The 24,789-nt window shown below is 40.7% G+C and overlaps 1 protein-coding gene across 1 annotated transcript in view; it reads right to left on the bottom strand.

The window, feature by feature from the left end:
• kif20ba (kinesin family member 20Ba) overlaps positions 1-24,789 on the bottom strand; it is an 81,776-nt gene that overhangs the window by 12,150 nt on the left and 44,837 nt on the right. The window contains exons 31-34 of the mRNA XM_071538660.1: positions 24,018-24,140; positions 19,122-19,229; positions 16,620-16,829; positions 1,254-1,295 (exon numbers count right to left, since the gene is read on the bottom strand). Coding sequence (XP_071394761.1) covers positions 1,254-1,295; positions 16,620-16,829; positions 19,122-19,229; positions 24,018-24,140 — 483 coding nt within the window. The remainder of the gene's footprint in view (positions 1-1,253; positions 1,296-16,619; positions 16,830-19,121; positions 19,230-24,017; positions 24,141-24,789) is intronic.

Below are 24,789 nucleotides of genomic sequence, written 5' to 3'. Positions count from 1 at the left end.
ACTCAACAAACTTTATAACAAGCAGGGGGACTAATGATTAGAAAATCAGCTCTGCAGTGATCCTGTTCTCCCATGACCCCATGTGTCCGGCCTGCTGAAGTGTCCTTGAGCAACACTGAATCCCTACCAACTCCAGGGGCAGGAGAAAGGATGAATTTGCCCCCTCAGGGATCAATCAGTATAACAACAGCAATGAAAAAGATCAAAGCTATATTTATAATAACTATAGTCCAGTTTAAAAAATTCTCTCTAGGTAACAAGATGCAAATAAGAGGAGAAAGGGAAAAGCTGTTTAGGAGCAAGGTGTGAGGCGTTCCATTCCCTGTACAGCTCATCGGGGAGAGCATGGCACCAACACCTTCTATTTTTGTATCTGTATTGATCCAGGGAAGGTTGGGTGAGCATGTATTCGGCTTTCAGCAGCAGCCTGTTTCACACTCCCACGGTTCCTCACATTCATACCTGGGAGCTGACCTGTAAACCACAGTCCTCTACTGCTGGCCAGCGCCCGCTGAAGCAGCTGGGGGTTAAAGGCCTTTGCTCGAGGGGGAACCTGCTCAGTAGCCGTGTGTTTCCCATTCACTTTCCCATTCCACTTAGATTTTTTTCAGCCAGTTTGGGATTCAGACTAGCAACCTTCCAGTCAGAATCTCCCTTCTCTGATCTCTAGACTACTGCTGCCGCCATATTAAGGTGCTTTTGGATGAAATCGCTCACCAAATGGTAGGGATGGGACAAACCGCTTATGCAATTAATAAAAGTTCAATGACAACAATGTCTGACTGTGCAGAATTATGTTTATTTCTGAGACGCAAATCTTTCTAGCGATGCCATTGGCTTGCAAGAATGTAAACAACAATTTAAAAATGTCATTACAAAGTGACAATAATATAATTTGGATGGAGAGCTTATGAAACTGTCAAGCGGCTCATTTGTGATTACTACAACAGAATAAAATGGAGCCGATATCACCATTCATTTTTCTGTCCCACCATACGTGTCGTCACATTTTTGCCAAAATATATTGGATTTCGATATTTTGTCCCATCCCTACCAAATGGCATATCAAATACAGTATATGATGAGTAAGTCATGGGCAGCACTGTAACATTTGGCTCTGAAGTGGAAACTAGACTAATGAGGTGAATGATGAATATATGAATTTGACGATGACTGTGATGAAGAATGTTTGTATGAGTGCATATGAATATAGGGGGATGAAAAAATGATCAGTCCCATAAAAAATTAAGTACCTCGCGTGCTGTTCGTCGTTTACTCCTCCTGAAAAAGTTGGTCTTCAGAAAAGAAACAAGTTGATTAGAAACAAGCCTGCGGGGCACTGCGTCTTTTTCAATTATGAAGGAACACAAACATATGCCTTAATTAGGCTGTTAATACAAGTTGTAAAGATTAACAGTTCAGTAAATGCACAATAAAAGACAGATTACGTCACCGACCCATGCACGACAGTGACAGTTGTTTTCCTTCAAGTGTGTCCAATCCATCAGAAACAAAATGGCTGCAATGCTATGACACATTAGCATAATTTGGCAACAACCAAACTCGGGTCGTAACTATCCCTCATGCTGATAAACTAGGTACACATGGGTAGAAGAGAGGACATCTTGTCTTGCATTAGAGAGACTGACACATGTAGCTAGAGCAAAGGACTGTACAAAAATATGGAATCCTTTATTAGAATTCTCTTGAAGGTGAGAATGTACAGTCAACTTGAAAGTGTTTTATACTGCTGCATGACTTTTATATATTTATTTACTCTTATTTATTTATCCATTTATGCTGTATGTGTATAACTAAGATATGAGAACGATAGCTCTGTTTTATAATTTTACTTTTGTCCATATATAAAATACCAGTCAAAAGGGTTTGGACACACCACATTTAAAAAAAAAAATATTTTCCACATTTTAGAATAATAGTAAAGACATCAAAACTATGAAATAACACAAATGGAATTATGCAGTGACCAAGAAAGAGCAAAAGCAGCCGCCCTTTGCCTTGATGGAAAGGCAAAGGCTTTGGAAAGAAATTCATACATAGGATCAACTTCACTATTTATATTTGTCAATACTGTCACACAACACTGCTCCCAGTAGACCACACACATACCAAGACTGACAATTTCACTCATGTGCAATACTGAATGTATACCAAACTGTGCAATATCAGTATTCCCCTATGTGCAATAATGTGACTTCAATAACTGTTTACTTATTTATTTATTTATTATATATTGCTTTTTACTGATGCCTTTTTTTTTTTTACTTGCTTTTGCACTATCCCCTTTGCTGCTGTAACACTATAAATTTCCCCGTTGTGGGAAATAAAGGATTATCTTATCTCTTATCTTATCTTGTCTAAGAAACAAATTTCGAGCATTTAAGCAGAAGCCTTGAGATCAGAATGGCTTAAAGAGAATGAAAAACACTCAATCAGGTGGGTCCAGACCTCTGACTGGTAATGTGTATGATTTAAAAATTCAATAAAAAACATTGATAAAAAACAAACAAACTGTAGGATGAGTGCTTATGTAGAAATCTTGCGTGGACGGCAGAGGAAGCGGGGGTGCGGCGGTGAAGGGGAGAGCGCATATGGCGTTTGGGCTATGAAGGGGTCGCCTCCCATCGCAGGTGATTGGCTGAATTAGGCCAAACACGCCTCGAAAAAGCTCTACAGTAAACTCTGGCGCCCTCGAACCCCCTCGCTCTGTATCTCCGCTCTCAGCGCCGATCAGACCTACAGGCTCCACACCTACACAGCAACACATATTTGTATCCAAACGCTGGCAGCCTTCAGAGCAAAAAGTATTTTTGATGAAGATTCACGAGGGATCGAAACGGCGTCAATATAAGGTGTATGAATGGAGGTTCGTGGGAAGGTTTCACTGTGACTCATGCGAGTCGGCGCCTCACCTCCATGTGCGGAAAACTAAATGTTTCCTCTGTGATTTTCTGTGGTGCTTTTGGGTGTAATTTTAGTTTTGGTTCCACATGAGTATTGATCTGATTTATGGCTCCAGTGTAAGCTGCAGAGCTGCTAAATATTTTCTTTGAATACTTGAGCATTAAGAAACCATTAATTCTGAGCATCCAATTTCCCCTTGGGGATCAGTTAAGTTCATCTTACACTTTGTTTTTGTGTTTTAGAGGGAAGTTTGGCTAATTACACTGTTTTATTTTCACATTTTCCATAGTAGCTTTAGGAAACAAAATACAGCCAAAAAAAGTGAGAAAAATCTCTAGTCTGACAATGAGGCCTACTACCACAGAATGATTTGGCTTCAGTCTGATGCTGTAGTTAGAGGTCATTGAACTATTGAGTGGACCTTCAAGCCTATAGTATTATTTATGCACACTTGAACTTACACTGGTAATATTACTGTACATGGTAATATTGTGCATGGCAGCGTACATAGTAATATTTCCATTTCTATTCTACTGAACAGAAATGGCTTTACTGGAGCCCGCAATGCAAGGCTTCCCTTTATTACAGTGGCCTGTTTGTTAATATAGTTGCTTTGTTCACAGCACTGTAACTTTATTTGGTTTAATACATAGCAAAAATATTGAAATAATTTATGTTATTAGAAACCAAACTGATGCATCTTTACGGTTAGCAGGTTTTTTGACGAGTTTGCAGGGCCTCTGTTGTGAGTTATTCAGAACATTAATTAGACAGGACCACTGACATTATTTAATATTTCATATAAATTCAAAGGAAAACATTAAAAGTGTATACTTCAGGCTAAAGAAACTCCGGATGCCACTGGAGCCTCTTCAGCTCTGCTGCCCCAGTGTGTCCCACAGCTCCCTGCTGCATTCATGTTTAATGTTCAAAACCAATAAGCTTTCTTATGTTTGTGTCTGGATGTCCATATGACTCAAATAAATTCTGTGCTGTTGACAGTGGGTACATTTTGGAATCAGAGGGGAGATTTTACTGTGTATAAATGTGTGTGCCTATGTGTTTGAGTGTGTTTTCACTCTGTGTGTGTGTGTGTGTGTGTGTGTATGTACATGCATGTCCAAGTTTAAATGTCTGCACCCTTCCGTCTGTGAGGAAAGCGGCACAAAGCAGCCATTTAAAACCTCATAAGGAACATATTAAAAAAGAAAACACATTTATGACCAAAATGAGATCGTTGTTAAAGATTTAAGGGTTGCCATGGCTGCCAGTAGCACTAATATTTATCTCCTTTGAGAACACACAACCATTTTTGTTAGGTTGTATTAGTGTTGCATGGAGTACTGGTACTGAAAAAGTACAGCAATACCTGATTTGAGTAACAGCACCACTAACAGTTTTTCCAGAGCGAGCACTCTGTTCTGTAGTGCTGCACATCATTGTTCTATTATCATCTTATATAATTCACACTTATGAATGTAAATCCTATGAATACCTGTTTATTCGCACACAGATTAAGTTTGCCATACAATTTACCATAAAATCACACTCCAGACTAGTTTAACTTTTGATGTCTTGTTTTGATGACCTTGTGCAGTTTTACACAGAAGGCGGGCAAGTTGTACAAAAGCCAATTATGTGCTACAGGAAACACGTTTTGTTCATTGAGTTTTTACTATTTCTATGAATGTTGAATTGATAGGGGAAAAAACAAGTACAAAAGTAAGTATAAAAGCAAGAAGAAGTTCAAGCACTCTGATGCCACGTTCACATCATATCAGATTTTACGAAATTCCAACTGGGAAAAAAACGTTCACGTCAACCTGCTAGTAGAAATTACAAGTACGATATGTGGGAATATTTTACGGGCTCTCCCACCTGGCATCACAAGCTGCGGAAGCGTGTCAACACAAGCGGTAAACATAGCAGGGAATCCACTGATGTAGGCAGTCCAAGGTAATAAAAATCGAAACGACCAGTTATATTCACACTAATACAATCAACCCTACTCAGAGAAAGCGAGCAGTATCTGTTATAGTTTGTTTGTGGTTGATTTTTAAATTCATAAATACAAATGATTTTGGATGTGGGCGTTCCAATGAGTAAAACGTGTGGAAGCTTTTTGCTCTTTGTAGCAACAAAGTCCCATTCTTGCACTTCTTCCAGTATGACCTGAACGTGGTAGAAGAACCGGCTGCGTAAACAAGGAAGTGTGCGGAAAAAAAAGAAGTATCAAATGGATTATAATGAAATGTTGTATGATAATTGGTCAATCACAGCTATTTAAAGACATGTAACTGCAGTGCAAGTGTTATTGTGTTGAAAGTTATTGTGCTTAATCGCTTTTTGGGTTCGACTGTTGGACTTTGCTTTGGCCCTGTAGGTGTGTATTGGAGAGTACCGCTTCCTGCAGCTGAGGGGCATGTAAAGCTCTTCAGAGAAGTAAACTGTGAGATTTTGAGCACAATCAATCGTTATGACAGGAAAAACTAGGAAAAGGGGGGGCTTGGACATAGGCCTGTGCCGATATGAAGATTTTATAGCACAGTTATCTTTGCCAAAATTATCTCGATATACAATATAATCCCGATAATTATTAAAATCAGTACTGTAATATGCTTCAATTACTTAAAAACTAATTTATCATGTCAATAGCAAGACATTTCTCTTTTTTAAAGTATTATGTAAAATATTGACTTTTTGCGTTTGCAATTCAGCCTCCCAACAAGTTGGCGGTTATCGCGGTGGTCACGGTAATAAAAATGAGGGGCGGTGTCATAACCGTTATTATTTTTTACAGCGATATATAGTAATATTATTATTATTATTATTGTTATTGTCCTATCCCTACTTGAACATAGGTCCTCTGGTTGGAGGATGAGCTCTCTATTCACGACAGCACTGCACTACCCTTCTTAAAAAAATGAACAATAAAACTGAAAAGTGCTCTCCTCCCAGTACACTTTCCTAAATCAGATGGTTGAACATAACTCACTGTGTGCAATGAGCAGATCTCCATGCAGCACTTGACAGATGTGACTCTACCTTGCCCACATTGAGAGTTCAGGGGAACGTGTTTATTTAAGGATTATTTTTGGATCGTTTCCTATTTGATGTCTTACGATGCCCAGATGTCCAGCCCATATGGACTCATTATTCAAAGAACTCAAACACAGAATATCCATCAAGAATCCCTGACACAGCAGCAACTGAAACAAAAAAAAAAAACCCACATGTCGTAGAGCTGCTGTGTAACTTCTTAGCCAAAACGAACACATGCAAGAACTCTGTGTTAATTTCCCTGTAATAAGCATCACTGTGTCACTTTAAATGACATTTAAAAGTGTATGTGTAAGGAAAGAGGGTCTCTAATTTGCACAAAATCTACTTAAAACTTTAAAATGACGCAACTTTCACCTTTCAGTGTGGTATATACATCACTATTGTGATGTTGTTGCATCACAACCTCAGCCAAAAACACACACACACACACACACACACACACACAAACAGACACACACACCAAGAACACTCACCCGCTCTTGTCCAATTAATGAAGAGCGGAGGAGCGAAAGAGAGATGGATGGGATGTTGTTTTCAGTTGACTGTCCTAAAAATGCAAATCTGCAAATCTGCCTGAAAGCTCTGAGGCCCTCACCGTCTCAGTGTCTCTCTCTCTCTACTCTCTCTACTTTCCTCTGTCTCTCTATCTCTCTCTTTCTCTCTCGCTCTCCGTCCTGTACTCTGCCTCCCTGACCTCTCTGAGGATATATGATTTGTTGTCCTATTAATCAGCGGTGAACCTGCTCTCTGCCTGTGCTCCCGCTGGCTCGCTGCTGGATCAAGGATAGGCCAAGACCCTGCCAGCAGACAGACCCAGAAAAAGAGAGACAGAAAGAGAAAGAGAAAGAGAGAGAGAGAGGTACTGTAATGAGGCCTTTCAGATGATGTAACACACCCTCTGGTGGCCACAGTGGACAGCTCATTGCATTTGTGAACGTCCCTACAGAATTGAATAGACAAACTTAATTTCTGTGCTGTTTTGGACTGGAAACTGATCTTTTCCCCACTGATACGTTGCTAATGTCAGCTTGTAGAAAACCATAGTATCTGGTCAGTTACCATCACTGTCTCTTTGTAAAGGCATCTGATTTGAGCACAAGCTAATGTATCTAGTAGAAGCTAGTGTTAGTAGTGGGTAGTGTTTGCATGTTAACATGAAAGGAAAAATCCACTCTAAAACACTTTAACGATGTGAATAGCGATGTACCTTGTATTTCTGGGCCTATTTTGTTGTTTGGTGTATTTTTCTTATTCCCACGGGTAACTGGCCAAACAAATAAACAACATGATGTCACGTCAAGATATTTCCAGTGCAGCTACGATGAGTTTAATAGCAGAAATGTTTCAACGATCTAAAACATCAGCGGTAAACGTCAGGTTTTGGTGTCAGTCCCTCAGAATCAAAGAGCGAGGGCTTCTTTCTAGAGCCGCCATTTTGCACCAAGAGACGTTCAACAATCATACAGGGAGAAATCCATCGGAGAAGAAGAAGACAGACCAATTTGTATGGCAGAGATAACACATTTTTCTCCAACAGCGGCCTCAATGGTTGCAGCCACAAGACATGTTGCACTCTGAGCAAGAGGAATGACTCTTACTTTATCTTGACTGGAAAAACTCGCTCCCTTGCTCTTACTGAACTATCACCATCATTATTGCTCTGTCCACCTACATGTACTGAATTCAAGTTCAGAGGCGTTCTCTGGGGGTTGTCGAAAAGCATTCTGGGAAAACTAGGAAATTACTAACTGAACTAGAAGTAGACGAGGCAGGTTGAGGGGAAAGTGGGTTCACCAATAAAGTAAATTACAACACTTCATCACAAAATAACTCCTGGAATACACTGAACATCACAGACAGATAACATCGTAAAAGTATCCAAGGGTGGGATTTTCCTTTAACACTGGTTGCTTTGCTAAATGAGCCTCCTGGCTAGGTAGCTAGCTAACAAAGCCAAAAACCAACAGTTTTGTTCAGGTTAACTGAGCTGACTCTTCTCAAGCTACAACTCAGGGTGTTTTAGAGTAGAGAATCCACCTTATTACACTATTCACTTTTACTTATTTTACTGAACAGACGCTACAATATTCAGGTATCTCTTTTTCTTGCCAGATTGTTATATATTTAGTTGTTTTTTACAGCTAATTCTCCAATGTACCTCCATGATGGAACTGCAAAGCCTCTATTACAGGCTGTGTAACTGGAGTGGGAGAGGGACAGGGAGAAATAGCTATGTTTTATTATAGGCTAGAAAGTACAGTTCAGTAAGTACAGGCTATGTCACTTTATACTGTGTGTTTGTGTGTGTGTGTTTGTCTATGTGAATGTTAATACTAATGGCCCATGTCTACTGACTAAAGGTTTGTGAGGTTTCCCATGGTGCAACAACTTAGGCACTTTACACTGTGCGTGTGTGTGGGTGTGCGTCTGATTGTTAATAATCAAAGCTTGTATTGTCTACTGACAAAAAGTTTGCAAGGTTTCCTGTGGTACAGTAAGTATAGGCCTTGACATTTTAAAATGTGTGTGTGTGTGTGTGTGTGTGAGTGAGTGTGAGAGAGCGAGAGAGAGAGATGGAGAGAGAGATGCAGAGTTAATGGGTGTGTACACTAAGTACAGGCTGTGCAGTTAGACACTGCTCAGATCTCAACTCTCTCAGCAGCGGCTGTCACCGCCCTGTCAGCTCTTTTCCCTCCTCCATCGCTTTCTATTCTCTCTGCTCCGATCCATCCACCCTACCCACAATCTCTCCTCTTCTCCTCCTCTTTCATCTTGCCATCTCACACTTCCCTCCACCATCGTCCCCCCACCGCTGCTTGCTTCCTTCCTTTATCTCCCTCCTCTCCTCTTTTCTTCCTCCTCTCTCATCTTATCCCCTATCAACTCCTCCGCTGTGCTCCCTTCCATGTCTCCTTTCTCTCTCTCTGTCCTTCCTCCCTGCACTCCTTTCATTTCACTTTCTTCCTCCCTGGCTGCCATTTATTCTCACCCTCGACCGGTCTCCCTCAATTTATTCTTTCTGAGCCGCCTTCATCTCCCCCTCCACTTTTTTTTCTCAATTTACTTTGACCCATTTCTCTCTCGGCTTCAAGCTCTCCTTCCCCCCTTTTTCTCTCCACCCAATTCTCCTCCTAAATTCTCTTCTCTAAATTCTCCACCCAATTTTCTCTCAGGGTAAAACAAACAAAAAAACATGTTACTCGAATCTATTTTTCTTGCCTGAATGAAAGGTTGACACGGTCATTTATATGTTGACAGTCTCATGACCCTTGGGCCATTAACACTACACTTAAAACATTGTACAATTTAAAATGTTCTTGTTTGAAAATGAGCGTTCTTTTCCTCATTTGCTGAGATTAAGATGAGATGAACTCTATTGATCACAGGGTGGAAACTGAGTCATTACAGCAGCAAAGACTAGAGGTGCAGGTTGGAGAGCAAAGAGTACAAAAGGTAATGAGGGATATAAATTAAAGTACAATTAAAGACAGAGCGAACTAACGATTTTTTTCATTATTGATTATTATCCCGATTACTTTTTCGATTAATCGTTTAGTTCAAAATAGACTGATGTCTATCATAAGTTACCAGAGCCCAAAGTGATTCTTAAAATTATTTACTTATGGTGCATTTTCAGAGGGTCGTCACTTCACACGAGGGATCGCGCTGCTTCCCTATATCGGACGCTTGATAGGCGTGCCACAGGTTTCCATAAGTTCCTCCATGACTACAGACCAACAAATAAACACTTCCTGGCAGCACCTGATTGGACGAATGCTTTCACTCGTTGGACCGTCTGCCCCCGGATTTCAAACTGAAAAAAACACGGCGGCTTGCTTGGAAAGTTTCTCTTACATTACGAAAATAGTTCACCACAATGTGTTTCTGAAAACATGTGAGGCGAGAAATAAGCCGTGCAGTTGCTGGATCTGTCTTCATTTTAGATCGACAATGGCCAGTTTAAAAGTTTGTACACGAGTTTTGGGAGTTTCCAGAGGCGGCTCCCAAAACTGGACGCTGGACGTCCCTGATTTGCATAAAGTAGACTAGACCTCAACTTTATGCAAATGTGGAGCGGGCAACATGACGCACCGTCTCTCGAAAAACGCACCGCAGCGCTACCAGAATGCATTGCACGGCTTCTTACATAGAAAATGAATGGGAAGCGTGGAAATGAGGGAACCTGTGAAAACACACCGTTTAGTCTGCCCAGCAGCCAAAAAACAATCAAAGTATTCATTTTATAATGATATGAAATGGAGAAAAGCAGGAAATTTTAGCATTTGTGAAGCTGTAACCAGAAAATGTTTCATAGTTTTACTTGATATACTGTATGACTAAAACGATTATTTAATTATCAAAATTATAATCGATTAATTCGATCGATGCTATGATGCTAAAATTCCGTGGCTAAAATAACATTTCCACAAGGATGGCTATCCACAAACTAGCAGATTGAATTTAATTTCCACTGATTGGAGACTGATTTGGTGGATTCGTACAATGTTTTAGCTTAATTATATGCAAAGGAACTTTATTTCATTGTACTGCTCGTCTTCATATCCTCCTAGAATCACTCTGCGTTGCTGTCACTCTGTCAACAGTCAGCCTCCCATTCACTGCCAATGGAACAGAAAAATGAAAGTCTTTTTTTCTGCCTTTGCAAGAGATTTGTTCATGTTCATAAATGTTGCCTGAACCGTCCCAGATCCTCAGAGTAAAATCTGATGTAAAGTCATGTCAGTTCAGTTTTGTTTTGTCGCATACCCCCCCCCCCCCTCCCCCTCCACATGCGCACACACCCCTACCTCTATTTTTGTGGGCTTTTCATTTCACCTCCCTCCCCTCTATTCCTTTTCCAATTCTCTCTCTAAAACCCGGGCCAGTCAGCAGAATGGCAGTCATTAATGGAATTACTTTGGGGTTTTCACTGCAGAGCTTTCACCCCTATAAATACTCCCACTGCTGGTTTCAAAAGAGAACACATCTTAATACTAGCTCAGTACAGGGAGAGTGAGTCAAAAAACTAAAAAAAATACAGATTAGTTGCACTACATGTTGGCTTGTTATAGGAACACAGCCTAACATGTTTCAGAAGATATATGCACATCACTCGGGGCATCACAGGGAAAATACATGGTCCTTTCTTTTTCGATACAGACCTACAGTGTAAAGAGGCACGCTCTCTCTTTCCCCTCTTGCACCATCTTAAAACCATCTTCATCTTTAATTCAACAAAGTTGGCATTCGATGGACCAGGACAATCACTGTGTTAAGATGCTTCTGGGGACACCCAAACACTCTTCCATTACGGTTTTTGCGACTGACTGTTCCGTAACACAGAAGAGGTGTGATATAATAAGGGTATGGCGTACTTCTCACTGCTTTAGGTCTTTTGAGATGCTGGCAAAATGCAGGAAAACAATGTATGTACAACTATAGATGTGGCACGCACTTAATCATTAACTTGACAGACTAACTTGTTTCAATTAGCTTTTCCTCCAGTTTCTTCTAACGTCAGTAAAAACGGAGCGAATATCTCTCGCACCGCTGCATCCACAGTTCGGCTCATCCTGCTCCTAAATGGCTTTCTCTCTCAGTCCCATCTCAAAACAATCATCATCTTTTATTCAATGAGGATGGCTTTCTATGGAACACCATACCCCAAACACACTTGCATGACTACAGCAACCACAATCACTGCTCCTTAATACAGAAGAGGGGACATCTGCCTTCCCGTTATTACTATGGACAGATGTTTTTTTGCAGCGTATGAATGTACTGATTCTCTGGCCTTATCAACTGGCACTTTGATATTTGCATGTACGGTACATGATGTGATGAGTTGTTATGCGTTTCACATCGCTGCTTCACCAGGTTGACTCATCCTGTTCTTAAATGGCCCCTTCATCCCATCTCAAAACCATGTTCCATCTTTTATTCAGTGAGGTCGGCATGAAGATGGTCAGTGTGTCTAAATGCTTTTGGGAGAGACAAACCCCAGTGATATAACTAAAGTGAGGAAAATAATTTTTCCCAAACACAGGTAAGAGTGCAATATCCTGTGTACTGCTGTGGGTCCATGGGGTGCTAGAAAACTGTAGATGTCAATATGAACTGTAGATTTGGAGCACACATATTCACTCATATACAGACTTGTTTCAATTAACTTTTTCTATTTTTCAAATTGCCAGTAATAACACTGGAGTGACCAACGTGTTTTGCATGACTGCATCGCCAGTTTGGTTTATCCTGATCCTAAAGGGCTTTCCCCTTGGTGCCATCTTAAAACTATCTTCATCTTTTATTCAGTAAGGTTGGCTTTCCATGGAATGAAGACGATGTCAGTGTCAAGATGCTTTTGGGAATGCCTAACTGCTGCATTCAGAATGTCCCTCTTCCACTTGTACAACACTGTACAAAACAGTGTTGTTAGATTTTCAAAATCATGTAAGGAAATAGTAGCTAGTAATTATTTGACAGAATATTGCAGTTGCGATTTAAACTGCGATTCATATTATCACAAGTTTTTCTTGTCATCAATTTTTTTAGAACATTAAAATTGTGTAAAGAAAATTGTGATTTTGTAAAAAACAACATCATGTCAGTGTGCAGGATTTACTGAGTTTGAGTATGATGAAAGGTTTTCACCAATATTGTACTTGATTCATGAACCAAAGATTACCCAGAGCTCGAAAAAAAACCTCATTAGCCGTCTCGTAGACCCCTAAATTCCATTGGCCTTTCCAGTGTTAATACAGAAGAGTGCTGATTGGTTACTATGGACTATTAACTGTTACTATGGATAAACATTTTTTCCCCTATTGACTCTTCCTCTGGTATTAAACTGATGTTTGTCTGCCTGGTGCAGGACAGTCAAGACTTTGAACTAAACTGAATTGGCTTTATCAATTTTACTTTTTTTTTTAAAAGTGTCAAAAGTCAACACCCATTCTGACAGTTTGCATGGCGTGCATACCCTTTACTTGCCCAGGGCAACAAAAAGTAATTCAGGCAGACTTGTTGTGATTCAAGGTGTGAACATTGCCCAGTACTGCCAAAAAGCCCCTGAGCAAGGGCACCTAACTGACGTATATCTACCAACCTGCACCAGCCTGGGAGTGGCACATTAGCTAAGATCAGGTAAATCAGGTAACAAAAAGTCCTTATCCTGGTCAACGTCATAATTTGACAGGGGTCTCCTCTGATTCTTCGGGAGGGGCCAATCGGGGATAAATCGGCGAAAAACTCCTGTAATCTGAGCCCGGTATAACGCCTCTAACATGCAAGCCAGGTTTCTACATACAGCAGGTGCTTCTGTGTATTGACAAATGCCTTCAGGTTGGCTGGGAAATGGCAATTGGATGAAGAAGTATAACACAGTGGACTATAACTCTGCATTCACAAAAGCAATACTCCCTGTCGGCTTATTTAATCAACTGATTGCTAGCTGTAGTGTCAATGGTGTTGCAGTGAAAGGGGCAGAGAATGGCTGCTGATGGGTGTCAGCTCAAATTTCAGCAGCAGCCAACTTTTCAGTGCCAACAAACAAGGTAACGAGGCAACTGTGTCTCCGGTTCTAGATATTGAAACAACTTCTGGCTAACGCTTATTTGAGTTGCTTGTGATGTGAATGCATGGAAGGCACAAAATATGGGAGATAACAATTGCTTAACTGTTTGCACCACTGCTCATTTACATTGCCTGAAATAAATACCCATGACCTTTAGATCAGAGCGCTGCGGTCACAGTTTCAGAGCTGCTAGGCTCTTCCATCAAGTTCATCGTAACCATGACTATCAAACAAAACACTCTCTACTCTATTTGCCATTTTTATACTATATTATACTGTATATCATTTTGTTGTTCTGATTTGCCATGAACAAAATGATTAGGGACTACAGATGTGAATTAGCTTGCAGCTATAATCTGGTACGGTGCATCAAATGGTGACATTTATGTTTGAACTGTACATTGTCCCTTTTAAATAAATTAAATAAATACAATTATCTGATTCAGCGATGGAGTTTTGACTGCAAAAATATTATCAGCAGTAAACTTAAAACACTGAGCACGTGCTGAAGGAAAGATTACCTGCATAAGGTGTTTTCATGCCTCAGTACTCGGCATATATGAACACATCCCGGGTAAATTAGGCAGAATGTTTTGCCACATGGGCTAATTTGGAAACATTGTGTTGACATGACGTAATGATGTAATATTTAATCTTAATGTGCATGTAAGAAGACTTTAATGTAGTTGTATCTGGTGCCACGGTGTGGAATAATTTGCCGGTTAATTAAAGAGAGGCTGCTGAGAAGCCCCCCCCCCCCTCCCCTGGCTCATATAAATCATCTGCTCTTTGCTTGGGGATATCTTTTTAATTTTTGGTAAATTTTGCATTTTGGGAGCATATACTGCACGAGTAGAAATAATGAGCTGATGTTTGAAATACTTGTTCGCCGTCATCTTGCTATCCTTGACAGTTCTTTAAACGCAGGTATGATATGTGTGTTTAATTTGCCGAAGAAAGACAGAAAAAAGGAAAGAAAAAAAAGTCCTTGTGAAAATGAACAGAAATGTACTTTATCAGTTCTGAAGCAAAGGGAATAGTACAAGCTGAAACCGGCGTTACCCTTTGTAGACTGAGACAGAGGAACAGAGATGTGACAGGTGAACTGCACCCGACCCTGTGTTCCTCTGACTGGGGTGCTTGTTTTATGTGTCCTATGGGGTGTGTGTGTGTGTGTATGTGTGTATTTCTTTGTACATGGTGTGTGTTTTCGTTCATCTATATGTGATGGGTGTACGCGTGTGCTTTGCCCTTAACTGCCAGCTATATTTAAGTGCAAGTATGTGCTTCTGTCTCAGAATGGTGTGTGTGTGTGAGTGTGTGTGTATGCATTCATAGAAAGGCACATGTGTGCTTTTCATCTGTATTTATAACAAAGTGTGTGTTCCTCTCTCTGAGTTGTGTGGGTGTATGTGACTGTGCATGTGTCACTTGCCTTTGGGGGCCAAATGTAGCAGAGGAATTAGCCTACTTCCCTCGCGTTAGTCGAAACAAACAAATTAACATAAGTGCAGCTCCTCTGCCGCATTCAATGAAATTCTAGTGAGGCAGTGTCCTGAAAACCACCCTTAACCTCTTCACCCCCAGTACAGCTTCACTCTTCTGTAAAAGTCTCGCAGTCTGGACTCGTATCCACGGAGGCTCTTAAGTCGAGTCGTCCGGGATTCGTTTTCAAGACGAAGTGTGACAAGTAATTGGTTTCACAGAACATCCGTAATATCAAGGGCCGGTTCACATGAGATGAAAACTCTTGAGCTGAGTGGCTTGTCAACCTTGCTACTTGTGCTAGTCACACACTGCCTACACAGTGTACACACTGTATTTGTTGGGCTCTAGGCAACTGCCTAAAGCTGCTGTAACAGGTGTTCGATCTATTTTTTGGATTGATTTTACCTGAATTACACATCTATTTGATGTCGAGGCAAGCTTGATGTTTTGCTTTTTATGGTGCAGTACTTTTTAAGAAACATGCTAAAAAATATAGTTAGTGGTTTTAGTTATTATTTCTTTATTCCTGTTAGCAGTAATACAATTATTAATCCCTACTATTTTAAATTTTGTTGGTCAACATGGCTAAGATCATAACAGGCTGACAAAAATCCAGATGTATATATTTAGTTCACTGACAGTCTAAAGAGACACGGTTTGAGTCTACGAGTGGAGTGTGTGTCAGTGTGTATGTGATTTTTCTTCCCTACTAAGGCCGGTCCCTCTGAGTGTATCTATGCTGTAGAGGCTGTTCTATGACTGACATGACCGTTTCATTTCACTTCAACACTCCTATTCTTAGACGGGGTTCAGAGGAAGGAGAGGCTGGAGCTGGGATTAGCGGGGTTGATCTTCGAAGAATGGTCGAATAGTTCCCAGTGAATATCGAATAGTATTTTTGCTTGAAATGCCCATCCCTAGTGCGACCGTACAGTATTACAGTAATGTCACCACATCCCCAGTGTGTGTGTGCTCATGTAGATCTCTATTGATGTAGTGCCACATTTGCAACTGCTATTGTACAGTTGCTCAATCCCCAGGAGGAAATGTTGAGGAAATCCTGCATTACTAATGCAGGATTAAGCTCAGCGGTGACATTTTCCCCCCAAGGAGCACGTGTGAAAAATTTACAAGCAGGATGTGTGAAAATAATTGAAAATGCCCATCTTTGAATCTCATGTTGCTCATTTGTTCTTTTTTTCACTTTTGTAGGGTGCACTTATTTTTAGGAGTATATGCTGCTAAAAATGTGTGAGGACAATGATGTAGACATGGGTGCATACAGTTGCTTTCACTTGCACCATTTTTGTAGTAGGACACAAAAATAGCTGCAGATAAGAGCTGTATCAAGGAAAGGATCTACGTATATAGGTCTCTATTCAATCAATTAAAAATGTAAACCTTTATGCATTTACTTACATCATTTTAAAGTATATATTTAGTTTGGATACAACGAGCTGTTCATACCAAACAATTCAATATTTACATTTCAACAAACCCTTCTTCCTAAATTAAACAAACTGAGCCCAACTCATAGTGACTGTGTGCGTGCTGCTGTTCTTGTTTTTACCTTGTCCATCTCTGTGCTCTTCCTCTTGCGCGCTGAGCGGGTGATTTTGACGGTGACGGAGCTCTCTTCCCCCTGCCGTCGCAGCGCCATGCGGTTGGGCTGCAGCGGGCTGAAGGAGATCTCCAGCTCGGGCTTGGGGAAGCGGCTGGTCCTGCCGTTCTCCGTGGAAATCTCAGAGGAGTCCAGCACCGACGGACAGCCAGCTGAGCCCTGCGCAAACACACATGGTGCGGAGGTTAAGGGTCACTTAATGGCCTCCAGAGTGAGAAATCTGTCTTTGTCTGAGGACACAGGCGGGCCTGCTGGTAAACAGAAGGTCACAGGTTTGATCCCTGCAACAGCCGATGCATCCACACCTGTTGAAGTGTCCATAAGATAAATCCCTGACCTCTTCTAGTGAAATGCTACATGTATGTGAAGAAACAAATTCCTATTAACAGTGTGTGTAATATGGCAACTGAACTGCTATTAAATTCTTCAATAAAATTAATTTACACGAAGGTACACTGGGCAAGAAATGTATGTGAAAATACACCCGTCATATCAGCCTAAATCACAAAATGGGGCTCCAGCAGAGAAGAGCGTCCCTTCCCCCTTGATTGAGACGAAACAGATTCACCCTTTTTGCCCAAATGAAAATCTGGTGTCGGGCACTGTCACTGGCGGAAAATCTTCTCCACCCACAGGAAGTGATGAAATAAAAACTTAGGAGTGAAATCCACACCGTCTCCTAAACAGCAGTAAGCTGCCTAGTACGGCTTTAAATAAATCACATCAGAGTCTTTTCAGAACTTGGCTTCTACCTACTTCTTATTTTAGTTAGCCACCATTCAGCATCCAGGAAGGTGCCACTGGCAAGGTTCATCTACCTGAGGAACCTGAATCCCTGCAGCCCGACCTGAATCCCTCGATCAAATCAGAGCTAACAAGCCTGGGTGTTATCTTGGATTCTGATCTAAGTTTTAATTCCCATATAAACAAGGTGACCAGAACAGCATTCTATATTGCCAAGGTGCGGCCCTTCCTGACCCAGAAAGATGCTGAAAAGCTAACTCACACGTTTGTTACAAGCAGACTGGACTACTGCAACGCCCTTTTTACCGGCCTCCCTAAAAAGTCTATTGAGAGGCTTCAGCTTATCCAGAAGTCTGCAGCTAGACTTTTAACAAAAACAAGGAAGCGAGAGCATATCACTCCGGTTTTAGCTACATTGCACTGGCTCCCAGTGTCCTTTAGAATTTAATTTAAAGTTCTTTTACTTTTATACAAAGCTCTTAATGGCTTAGGACCGGCCTACATTACAGAATCCCTGCTGTTCTACATTCCATCAAGAGCCTCAGGTCTTCTACTGCTGATTTGTTAGAAGTACAAAACCCCACTGCATCCCCACCAAGATTGGGGATGCAGCCTTTTTTAACTCTGCTCCTAAACTGTGGAACACCCTGCCAAAGAATATTAGAGAGGCGGGCTCTGTAAGCATTTTCAAACGACTGCTAAAGACTTATCTTTTCAGCTTAGCTTTTAAATAGCCTTCATTTTAACTGTTTTGTTCAGGACCCCAACAGAGCTGACACGGGCAAGTACGAATTTTCATTGGTCTTGTCCGGGTAATGCTTACTTGCACATGAGTGAACACTGTATGTCGGGGGACAGAGCTTTATCCTGTATGATTCTCATCCATCTGTGGATGGTGAGGTTTTTGACCAAGAGAAGAATCTATGATTCTCGTCTGCCTTAGGCAGTGAGATCTGACGTAAATATCAGCTCAAGAGTAGAAAAACATATGGGTTCACTGACAATGTGCATCTAAAAGTGGGAGTATTTGTTGTGTTCTTTTATATTTCTATTTTACTTGATTTGATTTTTTTAATGCAATGCATTTTGCTTGTTCTTTTATATGAAGTTTATCTTTTTATCTGCCTTCTTTATTATTATTATTAGTATTATTATTACATTGCCCATACTAAAATTCCCTACTTTTCCATCACTCACTGATTCATCACAGAGGCTGCTAAAGTAACTAATGGTAGTATATAGAGTTCTAGCTCAGGGGGAAAGCAGTGGTGAATATCGAGACTATTTCAAGTATCTCTTTTGTATTTTCTAAACTTTAACCACCCTGGAAATTGTCAAAAGATTTTTTTTAAACTTCTTTTGCATTTTTGAAACTTCTCTCCAGACCTGTGTAGGACAAACTGGGCCAATCTCATTAAATACAGCAGTGAAATAACAATAATGTACCAGTACATTATCATTAACTGAGTACTACTGACAGGGATGTTGGCATTCTTCCCTCTGGACATGGATCAAATATAACTTTTTTAATTATCCTATAAGTGGATTAGTAACTGCTTATCTCAGGGTTTTTTTTTTACTTTTTGGCTTGTGATGCATTAAAGGATTTTGATCACGATTCATAATGTATGTATATTACAGACCTACCTTTCCATAATTCAGGTCATCTTGTGACCCCTCAAAATCACTTCACAGCCCCTAGCTTACCTGACTGCTGATCGACGCTCTGGCATCCCTCCTCCCTCCGGACTTCCTGTTACTGGTCTCACTGTGGGGTTTCCCACCCACCACAGCAGGGCTCTCTTCGCCTGTAGCCTGTCACAGACAGCAGTAGATATGGAGAACACATTTGGGAAGATAGTATTAAATTGTTGGTATTAAACAGGGAATTAAACAGTGTATAAAAACAACAGACAACGTACCTGATCAGCTCTGCTAATGCCGTAACTGCTATTAAAAGTATGGTTCAACACTGACTATGCTTTTAAGAGGCACAAAGTGAGGTTTTTCCTGCCCCATAACACAAAATGACCATAATATATCAGTAGGGGTTTGATAGAGCTGTTGATCAATACCAACGGCTCAACGATTCCTGTGCCAGGTGCTGAGATTTCTAGCTTTCAAAACTCACTTTCTGGCCTGTATTCCATTTTGGAATAAAAAACTGCCCACCCATTCCCAATCCCAACTGCCATGTTCGACTGCTCAGTGATGGAGCTTGGTGCTGCACACAGCGACCTGCGTCACAAGACGTTTCAGCTGTGAGGGCTGAAACGTTTCATTCTCAAGCCAAAAAGACAAATGACAAAGCATTATTACAGTATGTTGCATGGCGATATATTACGTCTTCAATATGTTTCTGTTGGAACTCCACTTACAAAAAAAAGTCTCATGTGAAAATGTGAATTCAAAGCACATGTGCTTTCTGGACACGTTGATTTTTACATGTGAACATTTTTTGTCACGGTGTATTCTAAAGCCATGTCATGTGACACTTTTTACTTCAGATGTAAACATTTCAATTTCTACATTTTGCCACATGAGAATTTTTTTTTTTCATATTTTCACCTGCCATTCAATGTGTCAATATTTTTTTCACATGTGAAAACTTGATTTAACAGGTAAAGAGACAATTCGCAGGTGAAAATGTCGATGGGAAATTTCACATGTTCACGGAGGAAAACCAGCATGTGTCCAAAAAGCACATGTGCTTTGAATTCACATGTGGGTTTTCACATGTGACTTTTTGGTAAGGGTTTGCTCTAATTAGCCGGCTTATTGTCTCTATTGCGGAAATGTGATTTTATGATGTGTCAAAGGCCACTGTAGGTCAAGGAGACAGGAGGGGTGAGAGGGTGGAGGGTGAGGGATGGGCAAGAGAGCTGTGTAGGAGGCAAGAATGTAGGAAGCGTAGGAAGCATAGGAGACACAGGGACACATGCCCTACAATACTGCAGCAGACTAAACTGTCCCCCATGGGGCCGCACAATGCATGTGCATTAGTGTAATCAGCGGAATTAACATATAACTACTGGTATGTTCCCATGTTACTTCTTTATATGAGCATACATAATTTATTAGCATTATAATTACCAGTGGCTACCAGAGAGGTAATGAACACATAAACTGACATCCTGATAAATTAAACAGTCTATTAATGATGTCGTTCTTGATTCATTCATTGGTGCCTAATCACTTACCAGCATATTAGCCCCAAAAGGTAGTGAGTAGCTAACTAATACATCAATTAGTGGTTAATCAATGATTAACTACATAATTAAACATTAACTACTGAAGGGCAGCATGTAACTGAAGGAGATAAAGCTGTTTACTGTCAAACTGCTGTCTTCGGTGCACTCTCCATTTTCTAAACATAGGAAAAATGTTCACTTTGAGGATGGAGAACACCTGAGGACGTTGTATAAATAAATCAAGTAAAAGGGAGGCGGCCCAGCAGGCAAAAGAGCAATTTATATACTCACAACTTTATGGGTTTGAGCCTAGTGCATGAATTTTGTTCCTCTCTTTCGTTTTTTTTTTTTACAGTCACTCTCCACTGTATAATATTAGCTAATACATCCAAAATAAGCTTAAAAAAAGATAAGACAAAAGTAAGCATTAAAAAAAGGAAACCAGGGGATTGTAGCTTAACTACAAAGCAAACAAACCACCTCCTCCCCCAGGCTCTGATCTCTGTTCTGTGCTCTGACCTGATAACTCCTGGCCTGAGTACAAATGAAAAACAAACAACAATGATGAAAAATTAAAATATACAAGGGGGCAAAACTGTGTTCTCTCGCTCTCTGATTCGTTTTCTCTTGGTTTCTCTGACCTGCCATCCCCAGGCATCTAACAATACCAGTAAAAACCAACAATAACAGCGAAGCTATTTATTATTAACCTTTATTTAAAGCTGAAATATGCAACTATTTTCACATCAAAACAACTATAAATAAATAGGATATATTACACATCATCAGTGCATGTCTGTCTGTGATCCCGTGTGTAAATGCCTAAATCCACCTGATCGTCTGAAATTGGCTGTTCAATGATATTTTGGACATTTTGGAGCGAACACCATCTGCTGTAGGTGTGGACAGTGAAGATCTGGTTGTGGCCATCAAGGTGAGGCTAGCGGCCACAGAGCAGGAAGCCATACCAACAACAATGGAGGAAAACAGTAAGAAACAAACCAACAGTGAAGCAAAACATGTAGCAGACAAAACCTGTACAAAAATAATTGGCAATTAAAAAAAGCAACAGTGATGAACACAGCCAATTATTGACTGTGTTCACTGTCTGCTTCTTCATCACCTGTGGATGTTTATGTTATGTTCATATTACAGGCTACAAAACGTTCTACAAAACCAAGTACAAAACCAAGCTACATTGTCGCCAACAGAGAAGAAGTGTTGCCCGGCTGATCATCACGTTGGGTGCACCAACTAATAATGTCACACTGTCATTGCTTTGTTTTTGGCTAGTTTTCATTTTATTTGGCAAATAACTGTCCTTGTTAATTGAAATAATTAATCAAGTACATAATAAAGTAAACATAACTGGCCTACGCTGCCTTCCCTCAACTCCGATTGGTTCACGCTTCACCGCATCATCAGTGGAGTGTGGAAAAAAGTTGAAGCCGGCTGAACCTCAGTTTGTAGCTTCTACATTTTACACGCTGGCGCTTGTAGCTTCGTGTCACCGGCTTCCTTTGAAAATAATTGACGTCCTGTTGCTTTCTAGCCCGTAATCTGAACATAACAGCAGACAGCTCATCAAGATTAGTGACAAGTGTTGGAGCAGGAACTTCAGCAACTGAGGGGGAGGAGGGTGGGACTAACAACATACTTCACTGGCTCAAGGCAAAAAGTTGCATATTGTAGCTTTAACCAGACACACTGACTGAGAACAAAGGGTGGATTACTACTATATACAGATTCACACCTGAGGGCTTCTACTGTTGGCCAATGAGCTCCAGTGGAGCACTTTGGGGATTCGCGAGGTTTACAATGGCTCTTTCACCAACCAGATTATCCAAGCCGGCCAGGGGAAGTGAAAGCCACATGGCCCTTTTTGTAAAACATTTCCTTTATATACTGAAAAGCAAGGAAAACAAACAAAACAAACAAAGATGAAAAGATATAAGAGAAACAATGCTAGGCAACAACAACACCCTCAGGGCAGGAAAGCTTCTTAACAAACAACAGTGGCAAAAACAACAAAAAACTACAAGGGGAAGAGAAAGAGGCTATATACTCTCAGGACAATTCCTTCAAAAACTGTACTTTGGGAACTTCGGGATGGGACAGAAAATAGGTCACAGACCCGTTAAGCCCCGTTCACACTGATGAAAGAAGCTGGCTTGAACCTGGCTTATTGTCGGCTCTGGGTTCTGTGTGAAAGGGTCAGAGCAGCAAGCCGGCTTCCGGCCGCCATGAAGCTGGTTCAAAGCTGGCTTTTGTGCGTGTGAAAGGAGTACTTTAGGAAGCTGGCTTTTTAAAGCCGGCAAACATTGTTATAAGGTGTACAATATATCATGAAGATAACCATTCAGAAACTACCATATGCCATCATGTATGTTTACTTACTTACTAGCTGAGAGGCTTGAACTCCTTTTTAGCGTGACATCTTCTCCTAGCTGTGGTCAAGTTTTTATAGAAGCCTCGTCTGCATTACTAGTAGCTGTATGCATAACTTCCATTGCCTTAGCCCACTTTTTAAAGAAATAAGATATTTAAAAAGTAAACAAAACTTCTACAGTCGACGCCATCTTTAACAGCTGATCAGTGTAAAGAAATGCTTGTGTGTGTCTTCTGTTGCTTAGCAACAAAAGCAGTGGTGATTTGTGTGTGAAAGGGTACAAGCCGGCAAATTGATGGCTTGCTAAAGGCAGTGGGAATGGGTTTGGAACTAGCAATGCTGCATTTCCAACAGCTTTTTCATCTGAAAAGGGCTTTACTACTGCGCCCCCCAACCTCCACCTCTTCCCCAAGACAAATTCCACCCCAAAAATTACAAGTGGTTCACACAGCAGGCTCACAGTGGGGACAGTTGTTGCATTAATGTGAATATTTGACAACTTCACTGAAAGAAATTTGAACAGGGTGAATGCAAAAAAACACTCCTATTTATCAGGGGCTTTTTTCCACCTCATTTTTAAACTCACAAGCATTTTACAAACTTTGATGAGGCATCTTTGCAGAGCCTGTATTATTTCTGACCCCGATTGGTTCACTTCCATTCATGCCAGTAAAGCATACATGAACTGAATTGATAGACACTTAAAAACAAATTGATGGATGGACCAACAGATAAGACCAACAGACAGACAAAGACAAACACACAAACACATAGAATATAAATCCTACCTTCTAAGGTGGGGAACACTGAATAAGAAGGTGTTGCTCGCAAAACAAATTTCCATGAAAATGGACAATAAAATGCAATCTTAATCTCTTAATCTCAATCCCAATCTTAAAGTAAGCTCTCGAATGTGAATGTGTGTAACTATATGAATGCAAAGCTGGGTGTTGCCGAAAGAGAGCATGTGTGTTCAAGCAAAGCCCCTCCCTGGATGAAAAATGAGATAAAAGTGAGTCTAACCTGTGTGGCCGTCTCGCTGCGTTTGTCCGTCGAGGCCTTGAGCTCCTCCCTCAGTCGTAAAATCTCTGAGTCTCTTTCAGACAGAGCGTCCTGCAGCTCCGCCACACCAACACCGCCGCCACTCTGGAACAGTTAATCGACAGGGAAGATTATTTTTGGCGGTGACGTTTCCCCCCCCCGCCCTCCAACATTTTAGGCTTTTCACTGACGCTCTTATCCAAAGAGACGTACCATGAGCGCAACGGTAGAATAAGATTAAATTCCCGTACTGCCAACATTACAAGCAACCAACTATAACAAGTGCCAAAGGGTCAAAGCTGCAGCTCAATATTCCTGTGTCGCTTGAATGATCTGTGACAGAGAATCACCAAGCAATAACTGAAAAAGTACAACAGGTTTTTGTGGTGACAGGTCCATCTATAATTTTACTTGTTTTTCATATTTTCCATTTCCTGCAACTTTGCCTTGTTCCTAGTAATAAACAGTGGAGACTTTTCTCCACTCATGACGTTTGGGACTCAGAGTAAAACACCCTGATGGTTAGAAAGACTGTCCTGCAACAGTTTCTCTTAAATGCATAAAAAATAATAATAATAGAAAATAGGATGCATCTCTGCTATACACATTGAAATCAAAATAAGAGATTGTCAGTCACATCCTGTCATCTCTGAATATTTACAACCATTAGAATTGACAGTTAACACCTTGACTGGCTTGTTTCTCATCCACATGCATCCTTAAAAGTACGCAATAAGTAGGCAAGTATGTTTTT

Source organism: Centroberyx affinis, unplaced genomic scaffold (genome assembly GCF_046629955.1).
Source record: "Centroberyx affinis isolate AG114_WGS23_722 - 3 ecotype Tasmania unplaced genomic scaffold, CSIRO-AGI_Caff_v1 ptg003324l_1, whole genome shotgun sequence".
NCBI classification, from domain to species: domain Eukaryota; kingdom Metazoa; phylum Chordata; class Actinopteri; order Beryciformes; family Berycidae; genus Centroberyx; species Centroberyx affinis.
This window is presented reverse-complemented; position numbering and strand designations above follow the sequence as displayed.